General features: G+C 43.8%; 1 protein-coding gene across 5 annotated transcripts in view; it reads left to right on the top strand.

The window, feature by feature from the left end:
• SPAG17 (sperm associated antigen 17) overlaps positions 1 to 24,946 on the top strand; it is a 300,949-nt gene that overhangs the window by 4,220 nt on the left and 271,783 nt on the right. For all 5 annotated transcript variants that reach the window (XR_003996664.1, XM_030534836.1, XM_030534846.1 and 2 more), the window contains exons 2-3: positions 19,929 to 20,069; positions 20,403 to 20,462. Coding sequence is in view for 4 of the 5 variants with exons in the window: in XM_030534836.1 (XP_030390696.1) it covers positions 19,929 to 20,069; positions 20,403 to 20,462 (201 nt within the window). In the remaining variant the exon portion in view is untranslated. The remainder of the gene's footprint in view (positions 1 to 19,928; positions 20,070 to 20,402; positions 20,463 to 24,946) is intronic.

The following is a 24,946-nucleotide window of genomic DNA, read 5'->3' as shown; positions in this document are numbered from 1 at the left end:
TTTATTCCCATTACTTTTTAATCCTGAAGACAGAGGGAGTCTCAGGCCTACTTTAGGGCTAAGAATTAAACAAATGCCTAAAGAAAACAAAATTCCAGAAGTTTACTCTAGCCTCTATTATCCCTTAGGAACTGGTATGCTGTGCTCGACTTAAAGAACACCTATTTTTACATGGTGATTCACCAGAGCCACTGAAAGTTTCTCAGACTCGTGGTCAATGGATCCCATTATCCATTCACAGTACTGCCTTTCAACCTGTCAGCAGCTCATCAAGTATTCACAAAATGCATGGCTGTAGTAGTAGCATTCCTGCAAAGCTCATGAATCCATATGTTCCTTTACCTGGATGACTGGCTAGTGAGGAGCCGATCCAGGTCACAGGTACTTTCCACTGTAGCCGCTATTCAGTCCATTTTCAGTGCAGAGGGGCTCCTAATCAATACAGAGAAATCTATCCTGACTCCTCTTCAAAGATTAGACCTAATTAGGTTAGTCCTGGACTCTACAAAGGCTAGGGCTTTTCTGCTGGAGCAGAGGTTCCAAACAATGTGGGTCATTGCTCTAGACCTAAAGGCCCATCCTATCAGTATGGTTCAGAACTGCCTCAAACTTGTAGGACACGTGGCAGTGTTCATTTACATGTTGCAGCATGCCATACTGTACTCCAGAAAACAGGGTTGGCTGACCTTGGTGTTTTCACCAGCCCATCATAGGGAGATGACTCAAGTCAACAACTCCTCCCTGGACTGGTGGGTACAACCTGCAGATGTTTACAAGGGAGTTGCCTTTGTCCCTCCACAACAGTTGCTGACTTAGTCACAGATGAATCAGATCTAGGTTGGAGAGCTCACTTGGATCCCCAAGACTCAGGGCCTTTGGTCTCCATATAAATATCAGGGAGCTTCAGCTCATCAGTTTAGCTTGCATGGTGTTCCTTCTGCATATCAAGGGGAAGAATTTGTTGGTACTCACAGACAACAGCCGCCATGTTTATGTAAACAAACCAGGCAGGGCCCATTTGACAAAATTATGCCAGGAGGTGATCTTCCTCTGGAATTTCTGCATCACCAGTTCCATCAACTGGAGAGTGGCTTACCTTCCTGGAGTTCAGAACTCTCCAGCAGATCACCTGAGCAGGTTGTTTGCAGGCCACCAGAAGTTGTCTCTTCTCCCAGATGTGTCCAGGGACATCTTCTAGTGGTGAGGAACTCCCCCGGTGGACCTGTATGCAACAAGAGCAAACAAAAAATGTCATCTTTTTTGTTCCTGAGTGGATCACAACTGGGGTTCACTGGTAGATGCTTTCCTTGTACCTTGGTCAAAAGGCTTGCTGTATGCCTTTTCTCCAGTTCCATTCCTGCCCAAAGTCTTTTTTTTATTTTTACTGTAAGGCATATTTAGAGTCCTCAAATTCTTATTGAGTGTGTGTGGGGGGGTTCTGTTTGGAGTGTGGACACCAGAAGTGGACACAGTATTCTAGTAGTGATCTCACCAAGTGCCATATTCAAAGGTAATATAACCTTCCTGCTCCACTTTCCTCTGTTTATACATCCAAGGATCACATTAGTCCTTTTGGCCACAGTATTACAGTAGAGTGAAAGCTCATGTTCAGTTGGTTATCCAGCATGACCGTAGGTCCTTTTCAGAGTCACTTATTTCCAGGATACAGTCCCCCATTCTTTAAGCAAGTGGTTCTCAGCCTGTGTCCCACGGGCTGCTTGTGGTCCAATCAGCACACAACTGCGACCCTTGTGACATCCTCATTGCCATACAGGTAGTATTGGATGCAGCCCACAATGGTAAACAAGTTGAAAACCACTGCTTTAAGCATTCTTTTTGCCTAGATATATGGCCTTGCCTTTAGCCATGTTGAAATGCGTGTTGCTGGATCACATCCAGCTTATCAAGCAATCTAAATAACTCTAATAGTGGCCTGTCCTCATTATTACCACCACCTTTGTGTCATCTGCAAACTTCAATAGATTCCAAGGCTGGAAGGGACTATTGTGATCATATAATCTGACCTCCTGTATGACACAGGCCATAATACTTCCCCAAAATAGTTCCTAGAGCAGATCTTTTAGAAAAACATGCAATCTTAATTAAAAAGTTTTTACTGATGGAGAATCCACCACAACCCTTGGTAAATTGTCCAATGGTTAATTACTCTCACCATTAAAATTTTACACCTTATTTCAAGGCTGAATTTATCTAGTTTCAACTTCCAGCTACTGGATTGTGTTATACCTTTCTTTGCTAGATTGAAGAGACCATTATTAAATATTTCTTCCCCATATAGGTACTTACAGATTGTAATCAAGTCTCTCCTTTAACCCTCTTTGTTAAGCTAAATAGACTGAGTTCCCTGAGTCTATCTTTTAATTATTCTCATGGCTCTTCTCTGAGCTCTTTCCAATTTATCAATATCCTTGAATTGCTGGCTTCAGAACTAGACATACGAGTCCAGTTGAGGCCTTATAAGTGTGCTCTCTATGCCATTATCCGAATCATTTATAAAGATATTGAATAGACCTGGACCCAGTGATCTGTCCTCTTCATTATTTACCAGTCCTCCAGTTTTGATGTCAACTGCAAACTTCATCAATGATTTTATACTTTCTTCCAGATCATTAATAAAAATATTAAAAAGTGTTGATAGATAGCTGAAAACCAGTCCCTATAGGACCCCACTAAAAACTCTTATTAAATAATGATTCTCCATTATAATTACATTGAGATCTGTTAATATTCCACTTAATATGTGCAATATTAAATTAGTTTGATACTTTTCATCATATTGTCATACTGTGCTAACTCAACTGCCTTATGGAAGTCCATGTATATTATGTCAACAGTTACTTTTATCAACAAAAAGTGTTATTTCATCAAAACAAGCTATCTAGTTCATTTGACAAGACCTATTTTCCATTAAACCATGTTAAATTGGCATTTAGTATATTACCATCCTTTAATTCTTTATTGATCACGTCCTTCTCAGCCTTTCCATTATTTGTTCCATTATATTTCAATGGTCTTAACCACAAGACCTTCCTTTCTCTTCCTGCAGGCCCTTGCCTCATTCACTATGTACTTACAGGGAATGAGGCAAGGATCCTACAAGCAAAAGCCTCTTTCACAATAGTCTTAATTCCCTGAGCACTTTCCACCCTGCAGACAGAATGAGATGGGGTTCTATAAAAAAAACATTATGTAATTATGCAGTTAAAAACTATCATAATGTATATGGATGAGCAGCCTTAATTTAGGAATTTTCAGACTTTAAGTGTTTGACTTGCAAGCTTATTCATGTTCTTATGTATATTTTCTAGAGTTTTTTAAAGGAAAAGAAATTTAGAACTGCAGCATAGACTTCTGCTTGATTTACAGGACTTACTGTATTAGCTGGTAGCAAGAGAAGTCTGGTATTGTGTGCGAATCAGCCACTAAAAGAGGACCCATCTCACACTGAAACAGTGGGTTACAGATGAATGAGCAGCCTCATTTTACAGACAGTATAAGTAAGGACAAAGATGGCAGGCAGTTTCTGATAGGCAAGGTGGTTACATGAATGGGATTTGGGAATAGTAGTGATCTGGATTCTTCTTCTAGTTTGTGTAAACTCTTAGTTGTGTGTGAGGAACTGTTTGTTTGAATGTTTTTCTTGTTTAAACAGTGTACAAACACTAACGTAGATATCAGACACAAAATGATAACTACTACAACAGTGTGCTTGCATTTAGAGAAACAGTCTACATTAATATAATAATAAAATCTGTATAGTAGGGTGTTACTATAATGGAGAATGAGCCTTTTTACACTACCCAGGATGTTTTGTGTTTCTGGTAATTTTATAAAATTGAATGAGAAATTTCTGATTATGTATTGTGGCAGAGCTCTGACCTTGCTCTTCTGGGTTCTGCACTTCTAGGTGGTTTATGCTAGCCTCAGTGGCTCACTATGACCCTCCACATAGCCCTTCTCTCTAGGGTAGGGTTACAGTCTGAGCCCTTTTCATCATAGGCCTGCAAAGGGTTGTGGGGGAACCCAGGCAGGGCCCATGCAACCATTTAGGCAAACTAGGCGGCCACCTAGGGCACCTAGTGATTGGGGGCACCTAAAAGTCCCCTCAGGCAAGGAGATGGAGTGGAGGTGAGCTGGAGGGGGGGAATGCAGAGAGGGCTGCCTGCAGTAATGGGGAGGAAGGCACACAAGGGAACAGCTCCCCACCCCAGCTTACCTCCTCTCTGCCTCCTCCACTGAGCATACAGCCCAGCTCTGAGTCTCCTCCAATCAGCACCACACACCTGGGCAGGGAGGACAATTAGAGTGGCACCAGAATGCTCAGTGGAGGAGGTGGAGCCAAGCTGGATGGGGGAAAACCCAGGCAAGGTTAGCTGCTGTGGTGGTGGCAGCAGGGGGGGTCAGGTCTCCCCAGGTTGGGTTAGCTGCTGTGGAGGCATGCAAGGTGGAAGTTTCACCTAGGGTGTGAAACTTCCTTGCACCAGCCCTGAACCCAAGCCCACCCTCTACTCCAGCTTCCAGCCCAGGGACCCTAATGGTAGCAGCTGTTGGCAATCAACCTTCCACTGCCAGAGTTGCTACATTTCCCTGGGCCATTTCCCCACAGCTCTCCTGCTTTTCCCTTCTTCATCCTTACCTTAGGGCTTCCTTGATGATGGTTTCAGGGTATCTTCATTAGCAAGCCCTTCAGCTGTACTGGCTCTCCCCTGCCTGACTGGAGTGAGCCCTTTTTATAGTATCAGCAGGGCCTTAATTAGAGTCAGGTGGTCACATTAACTTAATGGCCTCACCTGAATCTTTGCAGGTTAATTAGAGTCAGGTGTTCTCATTAGCCTGGAGCAGCCCCTGCTCTGGTCAGTCAGGGAACAGAAAACTATTAATCCAGTGGCTAGTATATCTGCCTTCTGCTATTCTGCTGTACCCAACTGGCCTGGGTCTATCACAGTATATATTTATAAAACCAGGCATTGATATCAAATGTTAATATTCAAAAAAATTGGAAAGGTGTGCAGTTTTTTGCAGGTGAACGTACTTTGTCAGAATATTGAGTAAGTGGTAACCAAATATCTAAGTAGAGGAACTGTTTAATAACAAGGGCTTTGAATAATTCTAGAATTGTACACAATAGTTAATATAAGTAAGTCTAGAACTCACGGTTGCTGGACTCCTAAGCTATGTCTACACTGTATTTAGAAGTGAGACTCCCAGCCTGGGTCCACAAACTTGTGTCAGTGAGGCTTGTGCTAAAAATAGCTGTGTAGATGTTGCGCTCTGGCTCTCAAGCTCATCCCCCAAACTCCAATATCAAAGCAATACCTACCCAGCTATTTTTAACGAGCTAGTGGTAGCCCCACCAACATATGTCTGTGGACCTGGGCTCAGAGGCTTGCTCTCAGATGCAGTGTAGACATACTTCTAGAGCTATGCACTTTCCCTTAAGCCAAAGGGTGTTCTGTGGAGCATGACCAGGAGCATCCAGTTTGTTTATGTTGTATCTGCAGTTTGAGTTTGTGAAATGCTGAAATGTGGTACTGGAGCAGGATGTGCAGTGCTATAGAAAGTGGAGGGTTTTTTGCATGCTGTCAAAAATAAGCTGTTCTGATGAAAACAAAAAACAAATGGCAATTTTCAACAGCACATAATTTGCCTAAATTTGAACAGATTTTCATGGAGCCAAAAAACCTCTCTGATCCTAGGACTATCCAAATTTCAATGTCCTGCAACCCATGGAGCAGTTGGAGCTCCTAAAAAACAAAACAAAACAAAACAACAATAACAAAAAAGTGACCCAGGAATCTTTTGTAAGTGTTAGGCATCATTATTCTTGTTATTACAGTTAGAGCTGCTAGGGACACCTATTCTTGTAGTTGCCAGACTCTTCCCACTATAAGATCCTGTTTTCAGTTGCGTATAATTTGGCCAGGTCTCTGCTGCAGGCTTTTTTTTTTTTTTCTTTTCCCCCATCAAAAATTGTTTCAGTAAAAATAGCTGTTTTTTCCTGAGAATGAGATTACTGTAAAATACATTGTTTTGACCATATTAAAAATGTTCTTATAACCAGGCTCCCTGAGAGTAATTCTGGGCCCTAGGGGCAGGGCTGTCCCAAGGAGGAGGCTGGGGAAAGGAATTTGTCACTTCCGGGAAGCTGTTACGTCTGGGACTCCCCACGCTGGCCCACAAGGCCCCCCAAGGCATGGGGCCTGGCACAGTTACATGCACCTAGGAGCCCTGCGGCCCACCCAGGCAATTTAAAAGGGCCCAGGGCTCCCAGCTGCCGCTGCTGCTACTGCAGCAGTGGTGGTAGCTGGGGCCCCCCAGGCCCTTTTAAATCTCCTGGGCCTCTGGGCAATTGCCCCCTTTGCACACAACCCCTCGCCTCCCCCATTGGTGGGCCTGCTTATGACTGTTTTATTGAGAAGAGGTAGCATTTCCTTTCATTGAAGCAAGCACTTGAAAGGTAGCAGGAGAGTTGCCCTGGTGTCAGGGATGTACCTTCTGCTGTGCCAATGAAAAATGCCCAAATTTGGCTCCACTGTAAACTTTTGAAAAATCTCAGATTGCATATGCTCACTACAGACTTATTAGAGTTTGTTAGCTACATTCTCTGAAGATCTGTTTTTGTGCGTGTGTGTTCTTAATACCCCATTGCTAGTGCCCAAGATACCTGTCCCAAACACAGAGGGGGAAAGAACTGGACTTGAAGGGGAGAGCAAGCAGTGGAGGGAGTTTATCGGGACAAGGAACCTGGTGATGGGGTGGACTGGGACTGGCAATTGACAGAGATTATGGTTGGTAAAACTGGGACTAGCTGGGAAAGGAGACTGAGGCTGAGAGGGAACTGGGATAGGGAGAACTGGAAGCCAGTGTGAGAGAGAGACTGAGATCAGACAGAAGCCAGGAGGAGGGATGGAACTGGACTTGGTTGGGAAAGGATATTAGGACAAGGAGCCTGAAAGGATGGAAACTGGGACTGGAAAGAGAAGCCAGGCAGAGGTGTTCAAGGAGGAGACAGGATTGTGAGAGTCTGGAATAGACAGGGCAGAAGGGGTCAGGCTTGGGGGAAACAGAGGCTGAAGACTATTTACTGGGTCTCCTGTTATGGCACACTCTCTTTAATTACATAATCCCTTACTATTTTTTTCCATAAAACCTCTGCCTCATTCTATGCACAGGGATGAACTATGTCCTGGGGATGAATCAGGATTGTGGAATAAATGAAGCTGTGGTTTGTAAGACTCCTGCCTTATTTGTTGCAGAAGTTGGAAGGAGTGTAATGAATGAGGCAGAAGATTGCAGGAAGAGAAGAGAGGGAAAGAGGGTTTCCTTAGATTCGGCAGTTGAATGCTGTCCTGGAGAACTGGAATCTTAACCACAGAATACTTCTGTGATGCTGGGAAAGTCACTTAAACCAAACTTTTCACAGGTGGTCACTGATTGTGTGTTCCTCCTTTTCGGGTGCCCAACTTGATACTGTGGGGTATGAATTGTCGAAGAATTGAACACTCAAAGCTTCAATTGAAGTCAATAGGAGCTGAGCTTTGAATATGTGAAATGCAAGATAATGAAAAATCAGACCACAGGCATCTGAAATTGGGCATCCAAAATCAGTGGATACTTTTTGCCTTAATCCCTCTGTACCTCAGTGGGATTACAATGAGGGTAATAATACCCCTTCACTTCACAGAGGTGTTGTGAAAATAAATTAATGTATGTCTGTGAAGCACTCAGATACTATAGTGATAAACAGCATAGCAAATCATAGCATTACATAATTGACGAGTTCTGGAAAGCTAGAATTTGCTTCCTAATGTAGGGCAATAAGTTAGTGTAGATACTAAATAAATCTGGTGAGGTTGTTCAGAGTTACCTGCACTTGCACTCTGTTAAACTCTTGGCCTTTATGATATCTAGTGGCAGTGAGTTCTACAGGCTGACTGTGAATTCTGTGAAAAAGTATTTTTTTTATCAGTTTTAAGTTTGCTCCTGTTCAGTTTCATTGAATGTTCCCTTGGTCTTGAATTTTGAGAAGGATGTACAGAAATTCCTGATATTCCTTCACTATACCATTTCTTCATTTTATATGTCTTTATTGTGTCTGTTCCTACTCTTCTTACTCCTGGGGGAATTCTACACCATGCAGTGCAGAATTTGAACAGAATTAATGTTTTGAGAATAATTTCCTTTTTCCCTCACAGAAACAAGCTGCAGAGCTGCTGGCCACCACCAGGGACTGCTGGTCCAGGCAAAGCCCAGCTCCCCAGCTTGCAAATAGAAGAGACTGCCATGGGGGGGAGGGGGACGGGGAGGAAGAGTTGAAGGATTCCCAGCAGCTGCAGTTCCCACCATGTCTTGAAGGAACGAGGTGGTCTGCAGGAAACTCCATACAACCTCAGGACCCACTATCAGGCTGTTTCTCCCTCTGGGTCCCTGGGCTCTGGGAGGGAAGGGGGGTGCGGGTGTCTTGGCTGAAAAGGCACACCGCAGCTGGGCTCTGGGAGGGCAGGGAGTGCGGATGTCTGGGCAGTGGGTGTGCCCCACAGCTGGGCTGTGTGGGTAGGGTCTGCGGGTGCCTGGGCTTGAGGGGGTGCTCCATGGATGGGCTCTGTTGGGAGAAGGGGTGAAGATGTATGGGATGGGGGCTGCCCTGTGGCTGGGTTCTGGGGGGCAGGGGGTGTGAGCATCTGGGTTTTGGGGGGTGCTCCATGTCTGGGCTCTAGGGGAGAGGGAGTGTGTGTGTCTGGGATGGGGGGACCCTGTGGCTGGATTCTGGAGGGAAGGGATGTGGGTGTCTGGCCCCCCGACTGGGCTCTGGGGGTTAGGGAGTGAAGAAGCAGGAACTGGGTTGTCATAGTGATTTCTTTAACTCTCTACTCCTGGAGAAATTATTTTTGTTGTCTCTATTGTTACATACATAGTTGCTGACAGATATTTTGAAATAAATTACCTAAATAACACTGCTCTACAGCCAAAATGCTTCTGAAATAAATGTAGTCCAACTTTACTAATTCTGGGTCACTGAGAACGAAAATGATGCTTAAAATTGTTGATTGGCTCTAGTTTTCAAGACATGCTATTGGGTCAGTATATGCGACCCTTGACTTGGGAATGGCGGAGGATAAGTGAGTTATAAAGGGAAGGGATCTCAATTTAAATCAGAAATGACTAAAATACATCTTTGACTGGATCTATGAATAAATCTATGACTGGGTTTGGACAGTACTTGCTTTTTAGGCAAAACAATGAATGATGCAATCTGAAGCTGGTATTGCGTCATACATGATATGAATTGCATCATGTTATTCCTAGAAGTCATGGATGATGCAATCATAACGAAGCTTACATCACTCTGCTGAACAAATTTCCCTATATCAGTTCTAGAAATCATACAGTGTCGTGCTCTCTTATTTGTCAGTGTTTGATTTTGCAAAGGGACACATTTCTGTTTAGCCAAAGTGAGCAGAGATGCCTCGTACTTGTGTGAACAGTGCAGATAACTTCTGCTATGTTTGTGGTAAAGTTACTTTTGCATCACAAAAGCGCAGTCTAACCACTATGGTTAAGAAAGCCTATCACCTTTATTTTGGCTGCAAAATTGAAGATCAGGTGGGCCCCACACATATGGTGCAACACTTGTGCAACAAATCTTCGCCAGTGGTTGAACAGGAAAAGGAAATCTATGCCTTTTGTGGTGCCAATGATTTGGAGAGAGCCAACAGATCATGCCAGCAATTGTTACTTCTCCATGGTGCCTCCAGTTGGGAAAGGTGTGTCAAAGAAGAAAAAGTGGACTGTGCATTATCCAAACATTCCATCAGCTATACGCCCAGTACCCCACGGAGAAGGACTGTCGATTCCTGATGCACCGGAATCATTCTCACTTGAGTCAGACGAGGAAGAGGAAGAGGAGGAAACTTCTGGTCCTGAACCATCAATGTCACAGGATCCACATTTTCTCCCATCCTCCTCCTCTGAACCACACCTCATAACACAAGGTGAACTGAATGACCTTGTCAGGGATTTGGAGCTACCCAAGAGTAAGGCAGAGTTGTTGGGCTCCAGACTACAGCAGTGGAATCTCCTGGCAGGCTATCAGGGCAAATGGAGCCCATCAATGCTTGCAGACTGTTACTGGACAGTGACAAGAGATGCTCCATTTAATTAATACAAGAGACAAGCCAAGAAGCGCCGAGTAGACACTGAATAGGACTAAACTATGTACATAATAGTTTTTTGCCTTTTGTTTCATAATAAATTTTATTTATATAACCCTTTTGCTGATTTTTAAAGTGTTACATAAACAGAACAGGTGAAATATTATCATGTAAAGCAACCATAAACACATGAAAAGACCTAGGTTTACAATTTATTATTAAAACGCTACTATCTACACAATATACATAGACATAAAATGTAAAAACGTAAATATCTTAGAAACAGTAGCCAATCAGTTGTTTTAATTGTCATATTTGAATTCAGCACATCAAAATACATAATAAATATCACATTTTATCTCTGAAGCAGATGACGTCTCAAAAATTGTAGACCAGTGTAATTGAAACTAGCATGGTTATATAGTGTTATTTTGACAAATAAAATATGCAGAATTATGCAGAATTTTAAAATATTGTGCACAGAATTTTTAATGTTTTGGTGCAGAATTCCTCCAGGAGGTTCTTCTCCTCTCTAAGGTAAGCAGTCCTAATCTTTTCAAACTCTCTTCACATGGAAGTTTTTCCAGACTTCTAATCATTCTTATCATCTTTCTGTAATACTCTCTATTATTGGTATATAATTTTTGAGATAAGATGACCAAAACTGAACACAGTATTCCAGGTGAGAGCATAATATTGATTTGTATAATGCCCTTATATGGGGACTCCACCACTTCCTGAAGGAAATTATTCTAAAGTCTAATAAAGATTAATGAAGATTAGATTATTCTAAAGTCTAATTAAGAGATTTTACCTGATATTCAGTCTAAAAGTACATTTAGATTTGCAGTGGCATGTAGAGTACAGACATCGCATGCCCACCTGGCATGGGTATAACCATTCTAGACAGTATCGCACGACTTAGGGGAATAGGGTAAAGTAGAGAATTTTATACACCTGAACCCTAAGGTATATGCCGGGAGTGGCCAAACTTATTCACCCTCCGAGCCACCATACGACAATCTTCAGAAGCTTGAGAACCGGGACATGCCTGCTGGGGCTCAGGGCTTCAGTCTGGCGGGGAGGGGTGTCTCGGGGCTTCAGCCCCAGCAGACATGCCCTGCCAGGCTGAAGCCCCAAGACCCCCCTCCCCACTGGGCAGAAGCCAGAGGCGATTCATGGGGGGACATGTGGCATTCCCCCACCCCATCCCCGATTTTTGTCAGAGTTTTCTGGCCGCACTTGGTCACATAGTATTGCAGAGTCTCCTCCCTGCATGGCAGCTGCTGGAGCTGACAAGCTGGGAGCTATGGCTGTGTGGAGAGGCAGCAGCAAACAGCTGGGAACTACAGGGAGGGGCCACTGAGGTTAAAAGTGAGGAGCATGCCTGGGGGTATGTGACCAAGGGAACCAGTTAGGGAGGGCAGCCCTCCCCACGGGCTTCATACAGGAGGTATGCTCCCAGACAGATCTCATAACTGCACAGACTAAGGGCACGTCTACACTGGCAACGTTACAGCACCGGCAGTTACAGTGCTGCTTAGCGCAGAAAGAAAACCGCTGTTATGTGTTCACACTCACAGCTGCCTGCTCAATGCCATGTTCACACTTGCATCACTTGCAGCGCTATTTGGAATGGTGCACTCTGGGCAGCTATCCCACAGAGCACCTCTTTCTCTTTTGCCGCTAAGACTTGTGGAAAGGCGGAGGGGGTCTTGGGGCATCCTGTGTCCAGTCCCAATGCCCCATGGTGCATTGCTTCGCATCGCAGTAATCCCTGTGCTTCCGTCCGCATTTGGCACCATCTTTCAACAGTTTGTGTACTGCGCGCCCTGCCTCTTTCAGGTTGCAGGAATGGATCCTGAACTGGTGACCAGTATGCTGCTTGCTCTGACCAACACATCACGAGTGTCAGTGGAGTTATTCCTTAAACTACAAAGGCAAGTGGAGTGCGACATTGATCTCACCACGTGTAGTAGCTATGACACGAGATTGCTTGTGGCATTCACGGAGGTGCTGACCACAGAGGAATGCCGCATCTGGGCTTGGGAAACAAGCACTGAGTTGTGGGATCACATCGTGATGCATGTCTGGAATGATGAACAGTAGCTGCAGAACTTTCAGATGAGGAAAGCCACATTCATGGGACTATGTGATGAGCTTGCCCCAGCCCTGCAGTGCAGACACGAGAATGAGAGCTGCCCTCTCATTGGAGAAGCATGTGGCGGTTGCACTGTGGAACCTGGCTATTCCAGACTGCTACCAATCGGTCACTATCCAGTTCAGAGTGGGAAAGTCGACCGCTGGAGTCGTGTTGATGGAAGTGTGCAGGGCTATTAATTGCATCCTGCTCCGAAAGACCATGACTCTAGGCAACGTGCATGACACAAATGGTCTTCCCTAACTGTGGAGGAGAAATAGATGGCATGCACATTCCAATTCTGGCATCAGACCACCTAGCCACTGAGTACATTAATCGCAAGGGGTGTTTCTCAATGGTTCTCTAGGCGCTTATGGATCACTGTGGGCATTTCACGGACAGGTCCGGAGAGGTGCATGACGTGCACATCTTTTGGAACGCTAGCTTGTTCAAGAAGCTGCAAGCAGGCACTTCCTTCCCGGACCAGAAGATCACTGTAGGGGAAGTCAAAATGCCCATTGTGATCCTGGGAGACCCGGCCTACCCTTGAATGCAATGGTTTATGAAGCCATGCACAGGGCAACTTGACAGCAGCAAAGTGTGGTTCAAAAACAGGCTGAACAAGTGCAGAATGACTGTTGAGTGTGCATTTGGCCATTTAAAAGCCTGCTGGCAATGCCTGTATGGGAAGCTGGACATGGCCAATGACAATATTCCTATACTTATGCTTATAGCTGTGTACTGTACGCTCCATAATATTTGTGAAGGGAAAGGTGAAAGCTTCACTCAGGGCTGGACCGCAGAGGCTCAGCACCTGGAGGCTTAGTTTGAACAGCCAGAGACCAGAGCTATTAGAGCAGCCCAGGCGGGTCCATAAGGATGAGGAATGCCTTGACGCAGAAGTTTGAATCTGAAAGCCACTAATATTTGAACCTATGCTTGGGGTTGCAGTGCTTGTAATGCTAGAAGGTGACTGGTGCACACTATGCAATAAGAGGGTTTAAAATAATTGCATATTGCTTTGCAGTGCTCTTTTTTTGCTTTCATTTAATAGAATAAAGATTGCTTTCAAACCAATGCAATTATTTTATTAAAAGACAACAACCGGAGCAGAGAGTCAAATGGCAAAAATACATCAGGAGGGAGGGGGATGGGAAGGTGTCCCAAGGAGGAGTGGTCCCGGGACTGCTACAGATTTGGGTATGTCCAGGGATCATACCCAGTCTTATCCTTTGGAGTACAATGTAGCGGGTATTGTACTTCAGCAGGGCCAAACTGCAGAGGGATTGCTGTTGAGTGCAGTGGGTAGTGGGAGTCCACACTGCTGGACTATGAGGAGGGAGGAGTGGAATGCTGCGGGTAGAGAGTGGAGCCAGGAGGTTGATAACTGTGTGTTGGTGGTGTGGGGGGGGCACATGGGAAGGAGTTTTGTGACAGCGGCTGCAGGGGAAGGCGGGCACGGAGCTGCTCGGTTTGAAGAGCTAGTATCGCCTGGAGCGTGTCCACTTGGCGCTTCATAACATTTAAGAGCTGCTCCATGGCTTCTTTCTGGTGTGATGCGTTCTCCTTTCGGTCCCTCTTCTCGCTGTCCCACCACTCCTTCAATTCCTGTATATCGGCAGCGGAGTGCATCATAACCTCACAGAGAAAGTCCTCCTTAGTTCTTCGTGGCTGCTTTCTAATTCTGCGTAGCCGTTCTGCTGCTGATAAGGGAGGCTGACCTCCCAAGATCATCTCTGTGAAGTTTAAATGCAACATTTTATAGAAGCAGTATTGTTTGCAACACAGACAACACTGATTCCTGCTTTAAAACACAGCCAGTACTCTAACTGGCTTTAAAACTAACTTTAAAACACACCTGTTACTAACTGGCTGACCACAGGCAAGCACACATGAGCCACAAGACCCCCAAAATGGTGAGTAGCTGCAGAGTCAGGATGAATCACTCCTCCCGGACCCAGCTGTACATTGGGTACATGGCTCTTGGGGACAGCGAGCATTGTGGGGGGACTTGATAATCATTCCTGTCCCCACACTTCCCATAGGATGTGATCATTATGGAAGATATCTCGCTGCAGAGGGTGAGCAGGGAGTCAAGGGAGGGTCTTCTCCAAGCCTGCGGCTTCTGCCCTGACCACTATGTGGCTCACCTGTGTGCAGCCATGTCCCCCTCTACCCCCCCACCCACCGTGATGGCAGAGTGGAGCGGGAAAGTTACGATTAATGGGGCAAAAAACAAAGCAGCTCTGCTGAGGAACCTTTGGCAGCAGATTGCCCAGTACCTCCATGACAGTTTCCTGGAGGTCTCTGAGGGAAATTCCCGTGAAGTGAGGGAGTCTATCAACAGCCTGTTCGGCTACTCAGAATAGACTAGCCTGCTTTCTGCATCGCTCCTGCCCCCAGCAAATTGCTTCAGCAATTCCCAAAATCAGATCCACTTACCGGGGGCCTCCTCTCCTGTTTGCGCTTTGCCAAGATCCAACTGGCGTGACTGGCTAGGCTCCTCTGGGGTAGAGCTCCTGACTGCGTTCATCTGTGGCCTCCGAGCCATCCTCTGCCTCTGGGTCCCCCTCCCCCTCTTCATCTAAAATTTCCTCCTCCTGGCTCGGTCTACTCTCCACTGGCATGTGAGCCAACATAGTATCCACAGGGGCCTTTGCAGTGGAGGTGGAGTCGCCACCGAGTATTCCATCCATCTTTGTAGAACAGGTAGCTCGTGGGCACAGCACCGGAGTGGCAGTTTGCCTCCCACACCTTGTGGTAGGTGTTCCGCAGCTCCTTCACTTTTGCCCTATGCTGCAATGTGTCCCGGTCATGGCGCCTTTCTATCATGCATCGTGAAATCTGTCCATAGGTATAATAATTCCTATGGCTGGAGTGCAGCTAGTACTGCACAGCTTCCTCTCCCTAAATGCCCATGAGGTCCAGCAGCTTGGCATTGCTCCAAGTGGGGAATCGCCTGTTGCATGGAGCAGGCATAGCCACCTGGAAAGATGCGCTGTGACCACTGCACACATCACCGAGGAAACAGGAAGGGGACTTTCAAATTTCCAAAGGAATGTCTGGGGTGGGGATGATGGTTGGTCACCTGAGGGCAGGGCAGTAGAGTTCAAACTGATGACCAGAGAGGTGATAACAGGCATTGTGGGACACTCCTGGAGGCCAGTTGCAGTGCTGTAATCACCACGGTGTCTACACTGGCACCTCAGCACTGTAGCCCCAGCGCAGAAAGCTCTACGCCTCTCGTCGGGGTGGGTTTTTTTAGAGCACTACAACTGCATAGTTTCTGCGCACTAAATGGCTTAGCAGTGTATACTCCTCGGGAGTTACAGGGCAGAAAGCTGCTTTGCTGCACAGAAACTTGCCAATATAGATGGGGCCTTAGTGTGGAATGTGAGTTCCTCAGAAAAGTGCTTCTCCCAGTTTGTGCCCCCGGGGCAGGGAATTGGTGTCTTGTTTACAAATGGAGGCAGGGTAATTGAGATAAGAAAGGGCTGGTAATTAAATTAATGATCAGGAAGTCTTTAGATGAACCCAAATATGTAGTTCCTGAGGCGATGCATATAAGATATGTAACTCTGGGTAAGATGGCTCAGATATTTAAGTATGAAGCGTATAGTTATTGACCACACGTTATCACATCTTCACTGTGATGTTAATATCTATGAGTGGAGGCACTGATGCCAATAGTTTTACTTGATTAAGGACTAGAAGATTTGACCCTCCAACTTTTTTTCAAGAGGAAGAGCTGCCCAGAGCTCCTATGCCTATTTATTTTCCGTTTCTGCCTGAGTGGCCCTGATATATCTCAGAAGTCTCAATTTTTTTCTCAACTTTAAAACGTGGAATTTTCTTAGTGTTTACTTTAAAATATTCTCCTGTGGAGACTGCAACTCAATCACCGTAGTGTTGTGTTTAAGACCCTTCTGGGGAATAGCTAGTCTTTAAACAGAAGCAGTGTTGCCAACTCTCATGATTTTGTTATGAGAGTCATGATAATTATTGTTTTTGTAAAGCCCCAGCTCCTGGAGTCAAGTGATATATGATGATTTCAGCCTTCATTCTTAAAGAAAAATTGAAGTTTCTAACTCTTGTGCCTCTGGAGAAAGCTTCAAAATGTGATCCCAGTGCACCCTAAAGGCTCAAAAAGCAGAATGTAAATTAAAAAAACACCAAATATATTATTTTTACATAATCTTAAAGTGAATCTCATGATTTTTGGTGAGCCTGATTCATGATTTTTGAATATTTGGGGTTGACAATACTATGAAAATGACTTGAAATTGTCTGTTTCACTCCTGTTTAAAGTCAGTTTCTAGTCTATTATTTGTAGTGGGGTAACATCCCTAGAGCCCCAGGCAGATGCGGTATAACTCTCAGGGCCTTGCCCTAGTAGGATGTTTCCAAAAGTTAAATGATCTGTTCCAAGCTTGATGAACAGTAAAAAAGTAATAGAGAGTAATCTAAATTTTTCTACAATTGTTTCAATCATTGTATTCAAGAATTAGTAACAAAGTAAGAATATACATTAAATGTTTAAACCTAACCAGTGTCTCTTTTTACACAAAATGTCAGAACATGTTAGTATTAGAGCTAGGGTCTGACCCTTATTTAATTTTCTTTCTTTATATAGGAATTAGAAATTATTATCTAACAGGAGCACTGTATCTATGTTATAATCTGCAAAAAACCAAGAATTTTCAATTGTCCAAGCAGCCTCTGGAATCATGGTTAAAGTTGCCCCCACCCCACCAAAATCTGAAATGGCGCTCTGGGTGTGACATAGGCTACTGGGGGTGGGATGAACCTTTAAATTGTGCCCCCTGCTCTCAGCAGGTATAGTCATCTCTGGCAGAAGCCCCTAGTCCCAGGGCCGGTGCAACCATTTAGGTGACCTAGGCGGTCGCCTAGGGCACAAGAATTTGGGGGGCAGTATTTTCTTCGGCAGTGACCGCGGCATCCGGATCTTCGGCTGCCCCGGTCGCTGCTGGCATTTAGGCGGAGGGAGCTGGGGCAAGGGAGCGCGGGGAGGGCCGCATGCAGCAAGTGTTTGTGGGGATGGCATGCAGGGGAACTCCCCGCCCCAGCTCACCCCTGCCTCGCCTCATCTCCAAGCATGCCATGGCTGCTTCACTTCTCCCGCCTCCCAGGCTTGCGGCGCCTAAGCTGCCACGGGGGATATGTGCCTCGGCAGAGGGGGGGAGCTGCCGCGGGGGGGCACCTCAGGGCGGGGGCTCAGGGACGGGGGAGGGCACAAGGTGGAAGTTCCACCTAGGACGTGAAAACATCCTTGCAACAGCCCTGCCTAGTCCCACCACCGGAGAGCAGAAGCCCTGAACTCCCCACTCTCAATCTGATTGGCTGAGAATAGGCAGGTGTCGGGGGGGGGTTCCACAATCTTCACCCTAACTGTAAAAGAGCTGCTGTTTGGCTCCCCTGTTATATACCCTACATGGCTATCTACATGCCCAAGCAGTGCCTCCCATGTCTACACTGCTCTTTGGAGCAGTGTAACATCCTGCTGCCAGAGCCGTTCCTCACTATAATGAAAGAGTCTGACAGCTAGGAATGGCTCTGGGAGGGAAGAGGCAGCAGGGAAAAGGAAAGGGCTGCCAGAGCTTTCCCTGCTGCCTCCCCCCTGCCAGAACCTTTCACTGTTGTGTGTAGCTACAGGTACCCTCCACACTGCCGCAAGTGTAGACATGGTCTAAGTTTTCTTTTTCGTTCTTTCATCCCATTACTTGTAGTCATGCCATCTTGGACTACAATGAACCATTTCCCTCCCTCCATCCTAAATGCTTACACTGTGAAATATTTGTAGACAGTTACATATCTTTTTTTCTCATTCCCAGTCATCAATTAGCCAAGATGTACGTGTTTAATTATTTTCCTCCTAAAACAGTTTAAGAAGTTGGTAGGAACAAATGGAGAGGTGAAGGGTGAATAGATTGGAAGGTCAAGGAGAAAGCCCTCCACTCATCCTACCTATCAAATGTAATTTCTTTATGCAAAGTTGACTCCTGCCTTTGCTCTGCCAACAATGCTGGGCTTGATTACATCATTTTTTCCCACAAACACATTCATACATTCCTGCATACCATCCCTTGTGAATTGGAAGAATTCTCCATAAAATTTCATAAAGTCACCACTTTATTCTTTTTAAAATTCCTCCTTAAAACCTGCTGTTCTCATGATGCCTACAAATGATGTCTCTCTGGCATTGGCTACCAATCAGCCTCCTTTTACTATGTTGACCACTGAGACACCTTACTTAGGCCTTGTTTACACTTACCGAGAGTTTGAAACGTGCTGATCGATGCATTGGTGGTTGATTTAGCAGGTCTAGTGAAGACTCGCTAAATTGACCGCAGATTGCTCTCCTGTCGACTCCTGTACTCCACTGGAATGAGAAGCGCAAGAGGAGTTGACGGGAGAGCGTCTCTAGTCAACATCGCATTGTGTGGACCCCATGGTAAGTAAATCTAAGTACATCAACTTCAGCTATGTTATTCATGTAGCTGAAGTTGCATAACTTAGATTGATCTCCCACTATAGTGTAGACAAGGCCTTATGCATCTTTATTGTAAGCTGTGCAATTGGAGCATGTGAACATATGATTAAAAAGGGTGAGATTTTCAAACTTCCACACAGTGTGAACCCCAGCCGAAATGCTTCTGTTTCCACTGCTTCTGGTTCTTATGCTGGGAGCCCTGGAGATGGGCATAGAGGTGCTGGGGAAGATGGGCCCAGACCATGGAAGGGCCCTGGCAAGAGGCAGGGTTTCCAGAAGGAAGGAGTTCAAGGAAAAGATGCTCAGAAGACAGGGAGAGTAACTGTCTCCCTTACAAGTTCTCCAGCGTAGTTTGATACTCTCATTATGGAGATATCACCAAAGAATGACCATACAGTATAATTTATGTTTGTTTTATATTTCTGCAGAATTGAGTTTGTATTCTTTTTTTCATATAATTCTGCATGCATTCTGCTAGGAAATATGTCAGCACGTTTGCAACCTGGTAGTTTTTGTGCTCATTTATTGGTATTTTAACAGAACATAACTTGCCCTTGTCATGTATATTTTAATACAGAATTTTAGGTAAATAATAGTAATATTCCTTTTTGTTCATAAAAGTTTTGTTTTCAAATATCTGAATGCTCTAAATTTCAGGAAGTTACATTTGGTATATCGTAATTCTTCAGGCTAGGAACTTGGAACTCTTTTTCATTTATTTTTTTCAACAACAAACAAAATTCAGCTTCTTTTTCAATTCTAAAGGCTGGCATGTCTGCAAATGTCATCCTAAAATATTCCTCCAATTGTGCTAATGGAGCATTCACCAATAAAGAAATTGTTACATTGTGTTATGAAAGTGTTTTGTTTTATATAGCACAATGCTGCCACCTGATGGGAGAAAAGAAGTAGGACAACATGTGTTTATGCTTATTAAAATTTTATATTATGTATTCTAAAGTGTGGCATACATGGAAATACTCAATACACATTATGGACTTCACCAACTGCCTTTGGTAAAGAAGTAATCTGTATAACTTGTTTCTTAAAACTCAAAAACGAGACTTTTTAAATGCATGTATTTTTTATTTTGGAAAATCTACAGGATAATTGGAAGCCTAGCATTGCGTTTGTTGTTGGGAACAAAATTGAGGATGAAGTCCACACACAAGCCTTGTCTCTTGCTGTGCAGGTGCCACAGCGGAAGCTCTTCAGCGAGGTATCGTGGGAAGGAATTTTGGGACAGGTATTTAAAATGGTTTATTATTAAAACCTCTTGAAGACTTGGTAGACTTTTTCTCTTTAGCCACAAGGGCTGCTGTGTTAATTTAAAATTAATAGATTAGTTTAAATAAGAAAACAACCCTATTAGGTAAGCTAGTCCATCCTGTGTCAATGCACTGTAGTCCAGGGTTTTGTCCAGACTAGTTTTAAATGTCCAAAGTGATGGAGCTTTCACCACATCCGTTAGAAGATTATGCCACAGTCTAATATATCTTACTGTCAGGGAGTCTGAGGGTAATCAAGAAAAAAATTATGAAGATAATAAACACAGTACTGCACTTTGCTTTTCTTACAGATCATGGAAGTTGGAAGTCAAAAGGGAAAAAAGGTTAAAGAGGTGCCTATGTATTATGAGGTAGGTTAAAGCACTTATTGCAGAGGCAAAGTTTTTATTGCTTTTTTAAATAATTGCGCTAAATACCTCTAATTAGTTATGTTTTGTATAGCTGAGTAAAAAATTACTCTTGTCAACTGGATACAGCTTTTAAAAACATTTTTGTTGCCAAGATGCCAAAACTTCTTCCTTTTTGTTGCATCTTAATCAGTCCATATAAACTATTTGTAGAGAAAGCAAATGAGGGCAAGGTGCCTTCTGGGACATGGATTTCTTTATGATGCTTGTAATATATTCTTTGGGTGTATTTTAATGGTGTGTCCATGAATTATAGAGATATAGAGCTGGGATCTGTTCTCCCAAATGTTTTCAAGTACATAAAAGGTTGTTACAAGGAGGAGGGAGAAGAATTGTTCTTCGTAATCTCTGAGGATAGGACAAGAAACAATGGGCTTAAATTGCAGCAAGGGAGGCTTAGGTTGGACATTAGGAAAAACTTTCTAACTGTCAGGATGGTTAAGCACTGGAATAAATTGCCTAGGGAGGTTGTGGAATCTCCATCATTGGAGATTTTTAAGAGCAGGGTGGACAAACACTTGTCAGGAATGGTCTAGAATGATACTACTTTGTCCTGCCATGAGTGCAGAGGACTGGACTAGATGACCTCTCGAAGTCCCTTCCAGTCCTATGATTCTGTGTTCACAGCAGTTGACATGCTTAAACCCTTCTGCATCAATGAACAAATAGAACTCTAGAATGCAGCATTGATGCTCTGGAGCTTAGTGTTTGTATAACAGCTACTTGGTGTAAAGTTCTAAGTTGGTTGACCCAGTGGGGTAGATCTGAACGGTTAGTAAGCTTGCTTAGTACAAAGACGACTTCCTTTTACTCTACCTTGTAAATGTTTACTTTACAGTTTGTGAGAGCCTATAAAATCTTGTGATTAATTAAAAGATTTTAAAATGTTCTCAGCCAGTTTTATGGCCCTGCAGACCTTGGACATAAAGATTTTTGGATTCCTCTAAAAAGAACTTGTTTACATTTTAACTCAGTGATGACTAATAAACTTTTTATATGTCTTAGGTTTTGGTGGATTTTATAACAGCTCGTTTTAGTTGTAGTGTGTTTTTCAGTAATGCTGCAGTACTATCTGAACAAGTCTCACTGGAATTATTTACAATTGACATGACTGTGAATTTTATGGAATTAACCCTCTCCGTTCTGGACTAGCCTCCCAGGCAATTTTATTCTATACTATCTGGGATGTAAAACCATTTTAGTCCTTCTGATAGAAGAATTTTAAAGTTTGGCCCTAAGCGGAACCTTTTTATGATACCTGTATTTAATTACTAGAATCAGTTTACTTGTGGACTGGATACTTAAGAATTTCAGCTGTCAATGCTGTGTCTCATTAGGTACTTACTTTATTGCTCTGGTTTTTTTAAATGGAGAATATAAAATGCCTGTTCTGATCTTTTTCCTGGATCCTGTTTCCGGTCTGTAGCAAATTAAAAGATTGATCAAGCTGCCACAAGTATAAATTCTGCCCGCTATGGGCAGAATTTTGCTCTACAATATTCACTGAGGGTTCTACTGCAGATTCTGCATTCAAAATTCTTGACAGTAATGATAAACAAGTACAGAATGAGTACAGAAGGAAGTACATTATTCATCATGCTAAGATTTCTACACTTTTGTCTCAGCTTCCAGTGAGATTGCAGGTGTGAACTCCTAAAGCTTTAATGATTTTTGAACAGCTACAATATAATGGAACCTGTGCCGGAGTTTAATGCCTTATTGAGGAAAACTGCACAGGTGTTGATGCAGTCACTATAATTGCTACCAATAGTGCTGGCCTTGATACAAGCTGCTTCAATAGAATGGAATTTCCCTTCTTCCACTTCAGTGCAGCAGTCTACAGTGCCTGCTTTAACTCAGGAAGATTAAGCTTGTGGTCTCAATGATATCTTGTGGCAATGAGTTCCAGAAGGTAATTATGTGTTGTGTTTAAAAAAAGTTTCCGTGGATCCGTTTTAAATTTTCTGCCTCTCAGTTTCTTTAAATATCTTCTTGTGCTTGTATTATGTAAGTATTATCCTCATTTCACAGATTGGAAGACAGAGACACTAAAGCCTGATCTGTAGATTATGGATAAAAATTCCAGGTTATCACTTTAAGGGTTGACAGGTTCTTGTCCCAAGATCAGGCCCAGTATTATTAAAATTATTATATAGTTGGGAACCCCGATGTGCACAGTTGTAACATTAACACTATAGGAATATGTCTGTATTTACAAATAATTTATTAATACATTTAGCACACTCTAACTCAGTAAGGTAGTTTGCAGAACAACCTGATATGTTAGTTATTATCTTCCTCATCACCATCACCTTCCTCTTCTTTACCAGTGGCCATCATTCTGGCACCTCCCAAGGTCTACATCTCTCTATCCTCCTGCCCACAGGCTGGGTTACCACTTTTATAATATATTACGCTGATGCTACCATGTCTAATGCATATTCAGTAGGGGTATTTCCCTTCTTCCTTATTTGTATTTCCTCCCCTTACTAATGTTGAGGTATCCTTCTTTTATATGTTAGTATATTTATGATTTCAGCTCATTATCATATACCTCAATTCGTTGCCATGGCACTTTAGTTGTTGGATGTTCTCTCCAAAACTTTCCAAAAGCTGGTGTTAGCTTATATTTCTGTGGTTGGCTGATGTCATTATGGGCAAAATTCCACCTTACACTCTACTTCCAGTCCCCCAAAACATAGAGGTTACCATTGGACCATTTATCACACACACACACACACACACACACACACACACACACACACACACACACACACACACACACACACACACACACACTAATCTGCAGCGTCAGGGCTTTGGCCCCTCACCCAGAGTGGCAGGGCTCAAGTGGACTCAGGCTTCAGTCCCCCCTCCTGGTGTTGTATTGTAATTTTTGTTGTCAGAAGGAGGTCACAGTGCAATGAAACTTGAGAACTGCTGCTCTAGGTGTGCTTTGAGAATGTCTACAGGAATAGGCCCTGCTAGTGAGATAGGCAAGGGAACGCCTAGTTTCAGAATTCTGCTTCAGGGCCTCTGGAGATTTGACTATAGCGAGGGCTGTGAGAACATTGTCAGTGTAGTGCAAGGTCAGGGCTTAGGTGGCTTTGCGTATGTCCACTATCAGAAATTTACGGTCTAAAGGGTTAGGCAGCTGCTGAGTGGTAGTTTTGTGAATGTCAGTGGTGTTGAAATGGAGGATTTAGGCACTTAAAGAGGCAGTAAGGTACTTATACACCTTTGTGGCTCTAGTCCTAAATGACAGGTCCAGGGTCACAAAATGAATCAATAGTAGAACTGGGATTAGAAAGCAGGAGGCCTGACTTCTAGTCCTTTGCTCGTTCCAGCAATAAACTAAATGTGCATCAGAACATGTCCCTCCTAAACATGACAGATAGAGAAATAATGACTTTTTCCTTCTATATGGGTTTAAAATTACAACAGACATAACAAGTCAGATTAATCTGTCCTGTAATGTTTCCCACCAAACAGTATATGTTCGTGTGTTGTATATGTATTTTTATTCACATATCTATTTTATTACAATATTTTGGCAGCTTTCTGTTATTAGCATAACTGGTAATGTCACATGTAATTAAGTTATCCAACACTTCCATTATAAGACACTTACAGCTTTGTCAAACCCATGTTACGTGTCTGCCTTGGGCTTAATTTTTTATTTTTTTTTTAATTATTTATTTATTTATATTGAAAGCTCCAGCAAAAATGGTTCAGCTGGTTCCAAGAATGAGATTAGGGAAAACATATGTGTTATGATCATGTTAAAAATTCTGGTGACCTTGTCTTTGAGAAGACCGCATGCTTTGGAATGGGGACTTGAAATTTGGCAGGGGAATGGCCTTTGTCTTTTGCCATCTTTGTGAAAATCTGCCTAAAGCAGGCCACTTTGAAAAACCTCCATTTGCACATGCTCAGTAGAGACTTGGTAGAGCTTTGCAGCTAAATTCTACAAGATTCCATCTGCACTGAGCATGCTGCAGCCCAGGGCTGAGAATGAATTTCCCTGCAGTTGCTGCTTCTGGCTGTGGTGGACCAGAGTGAGGCCAGGAACCCTAACTGGGAGCAGGGAGACTCTCTCTATTGCTGGCAGTGCTTCTCCTGCTAGTTCTTAAGCAGTATGGAGAAAGAAGCCCTGACACAAATGCAGAAGGGACAAAAGCCAGACCTGGGGGAGGTAGCATGATAAGTAGATTGAGACAAGGAACCTAGAGATGGGGGTGAAGACTAGAACAGGAGATAGGGAAATTAGATTTGGCTGGGGTGGGGAGACTGGGACTGGGAGAGAGTGAAGGAAACAGGTTAGTGGGGAGGGAATTGGGACTGGCTGAGTAAGGAGACTGGGACAGAAACAAGGAGCCAGGAAGGGGAGAGACAGATATGAGGAGCAGGCGGGGAGCAGAGTGATG

The sequence above is a fragment of the Gopherus evgoodei genome, chromosome 1 (assembly GCF_007399415.2).
Source record: "Gopherus evgoodei ecotype Sinaloan lineage chromosome 1, rGopEvg1_v1.p, whole genome shotgun sequence".
In the NCBI taxonomy this organism is placed as follows: domain Eukaryota; kingdom Metazoa; phylum Chordata; order Testudines; family Testudinidae; genus Gopherus; species Gopherus evgoodei.
This window is presented reverse-complemented; position numbering and strand designations above follow the sequence as displayed.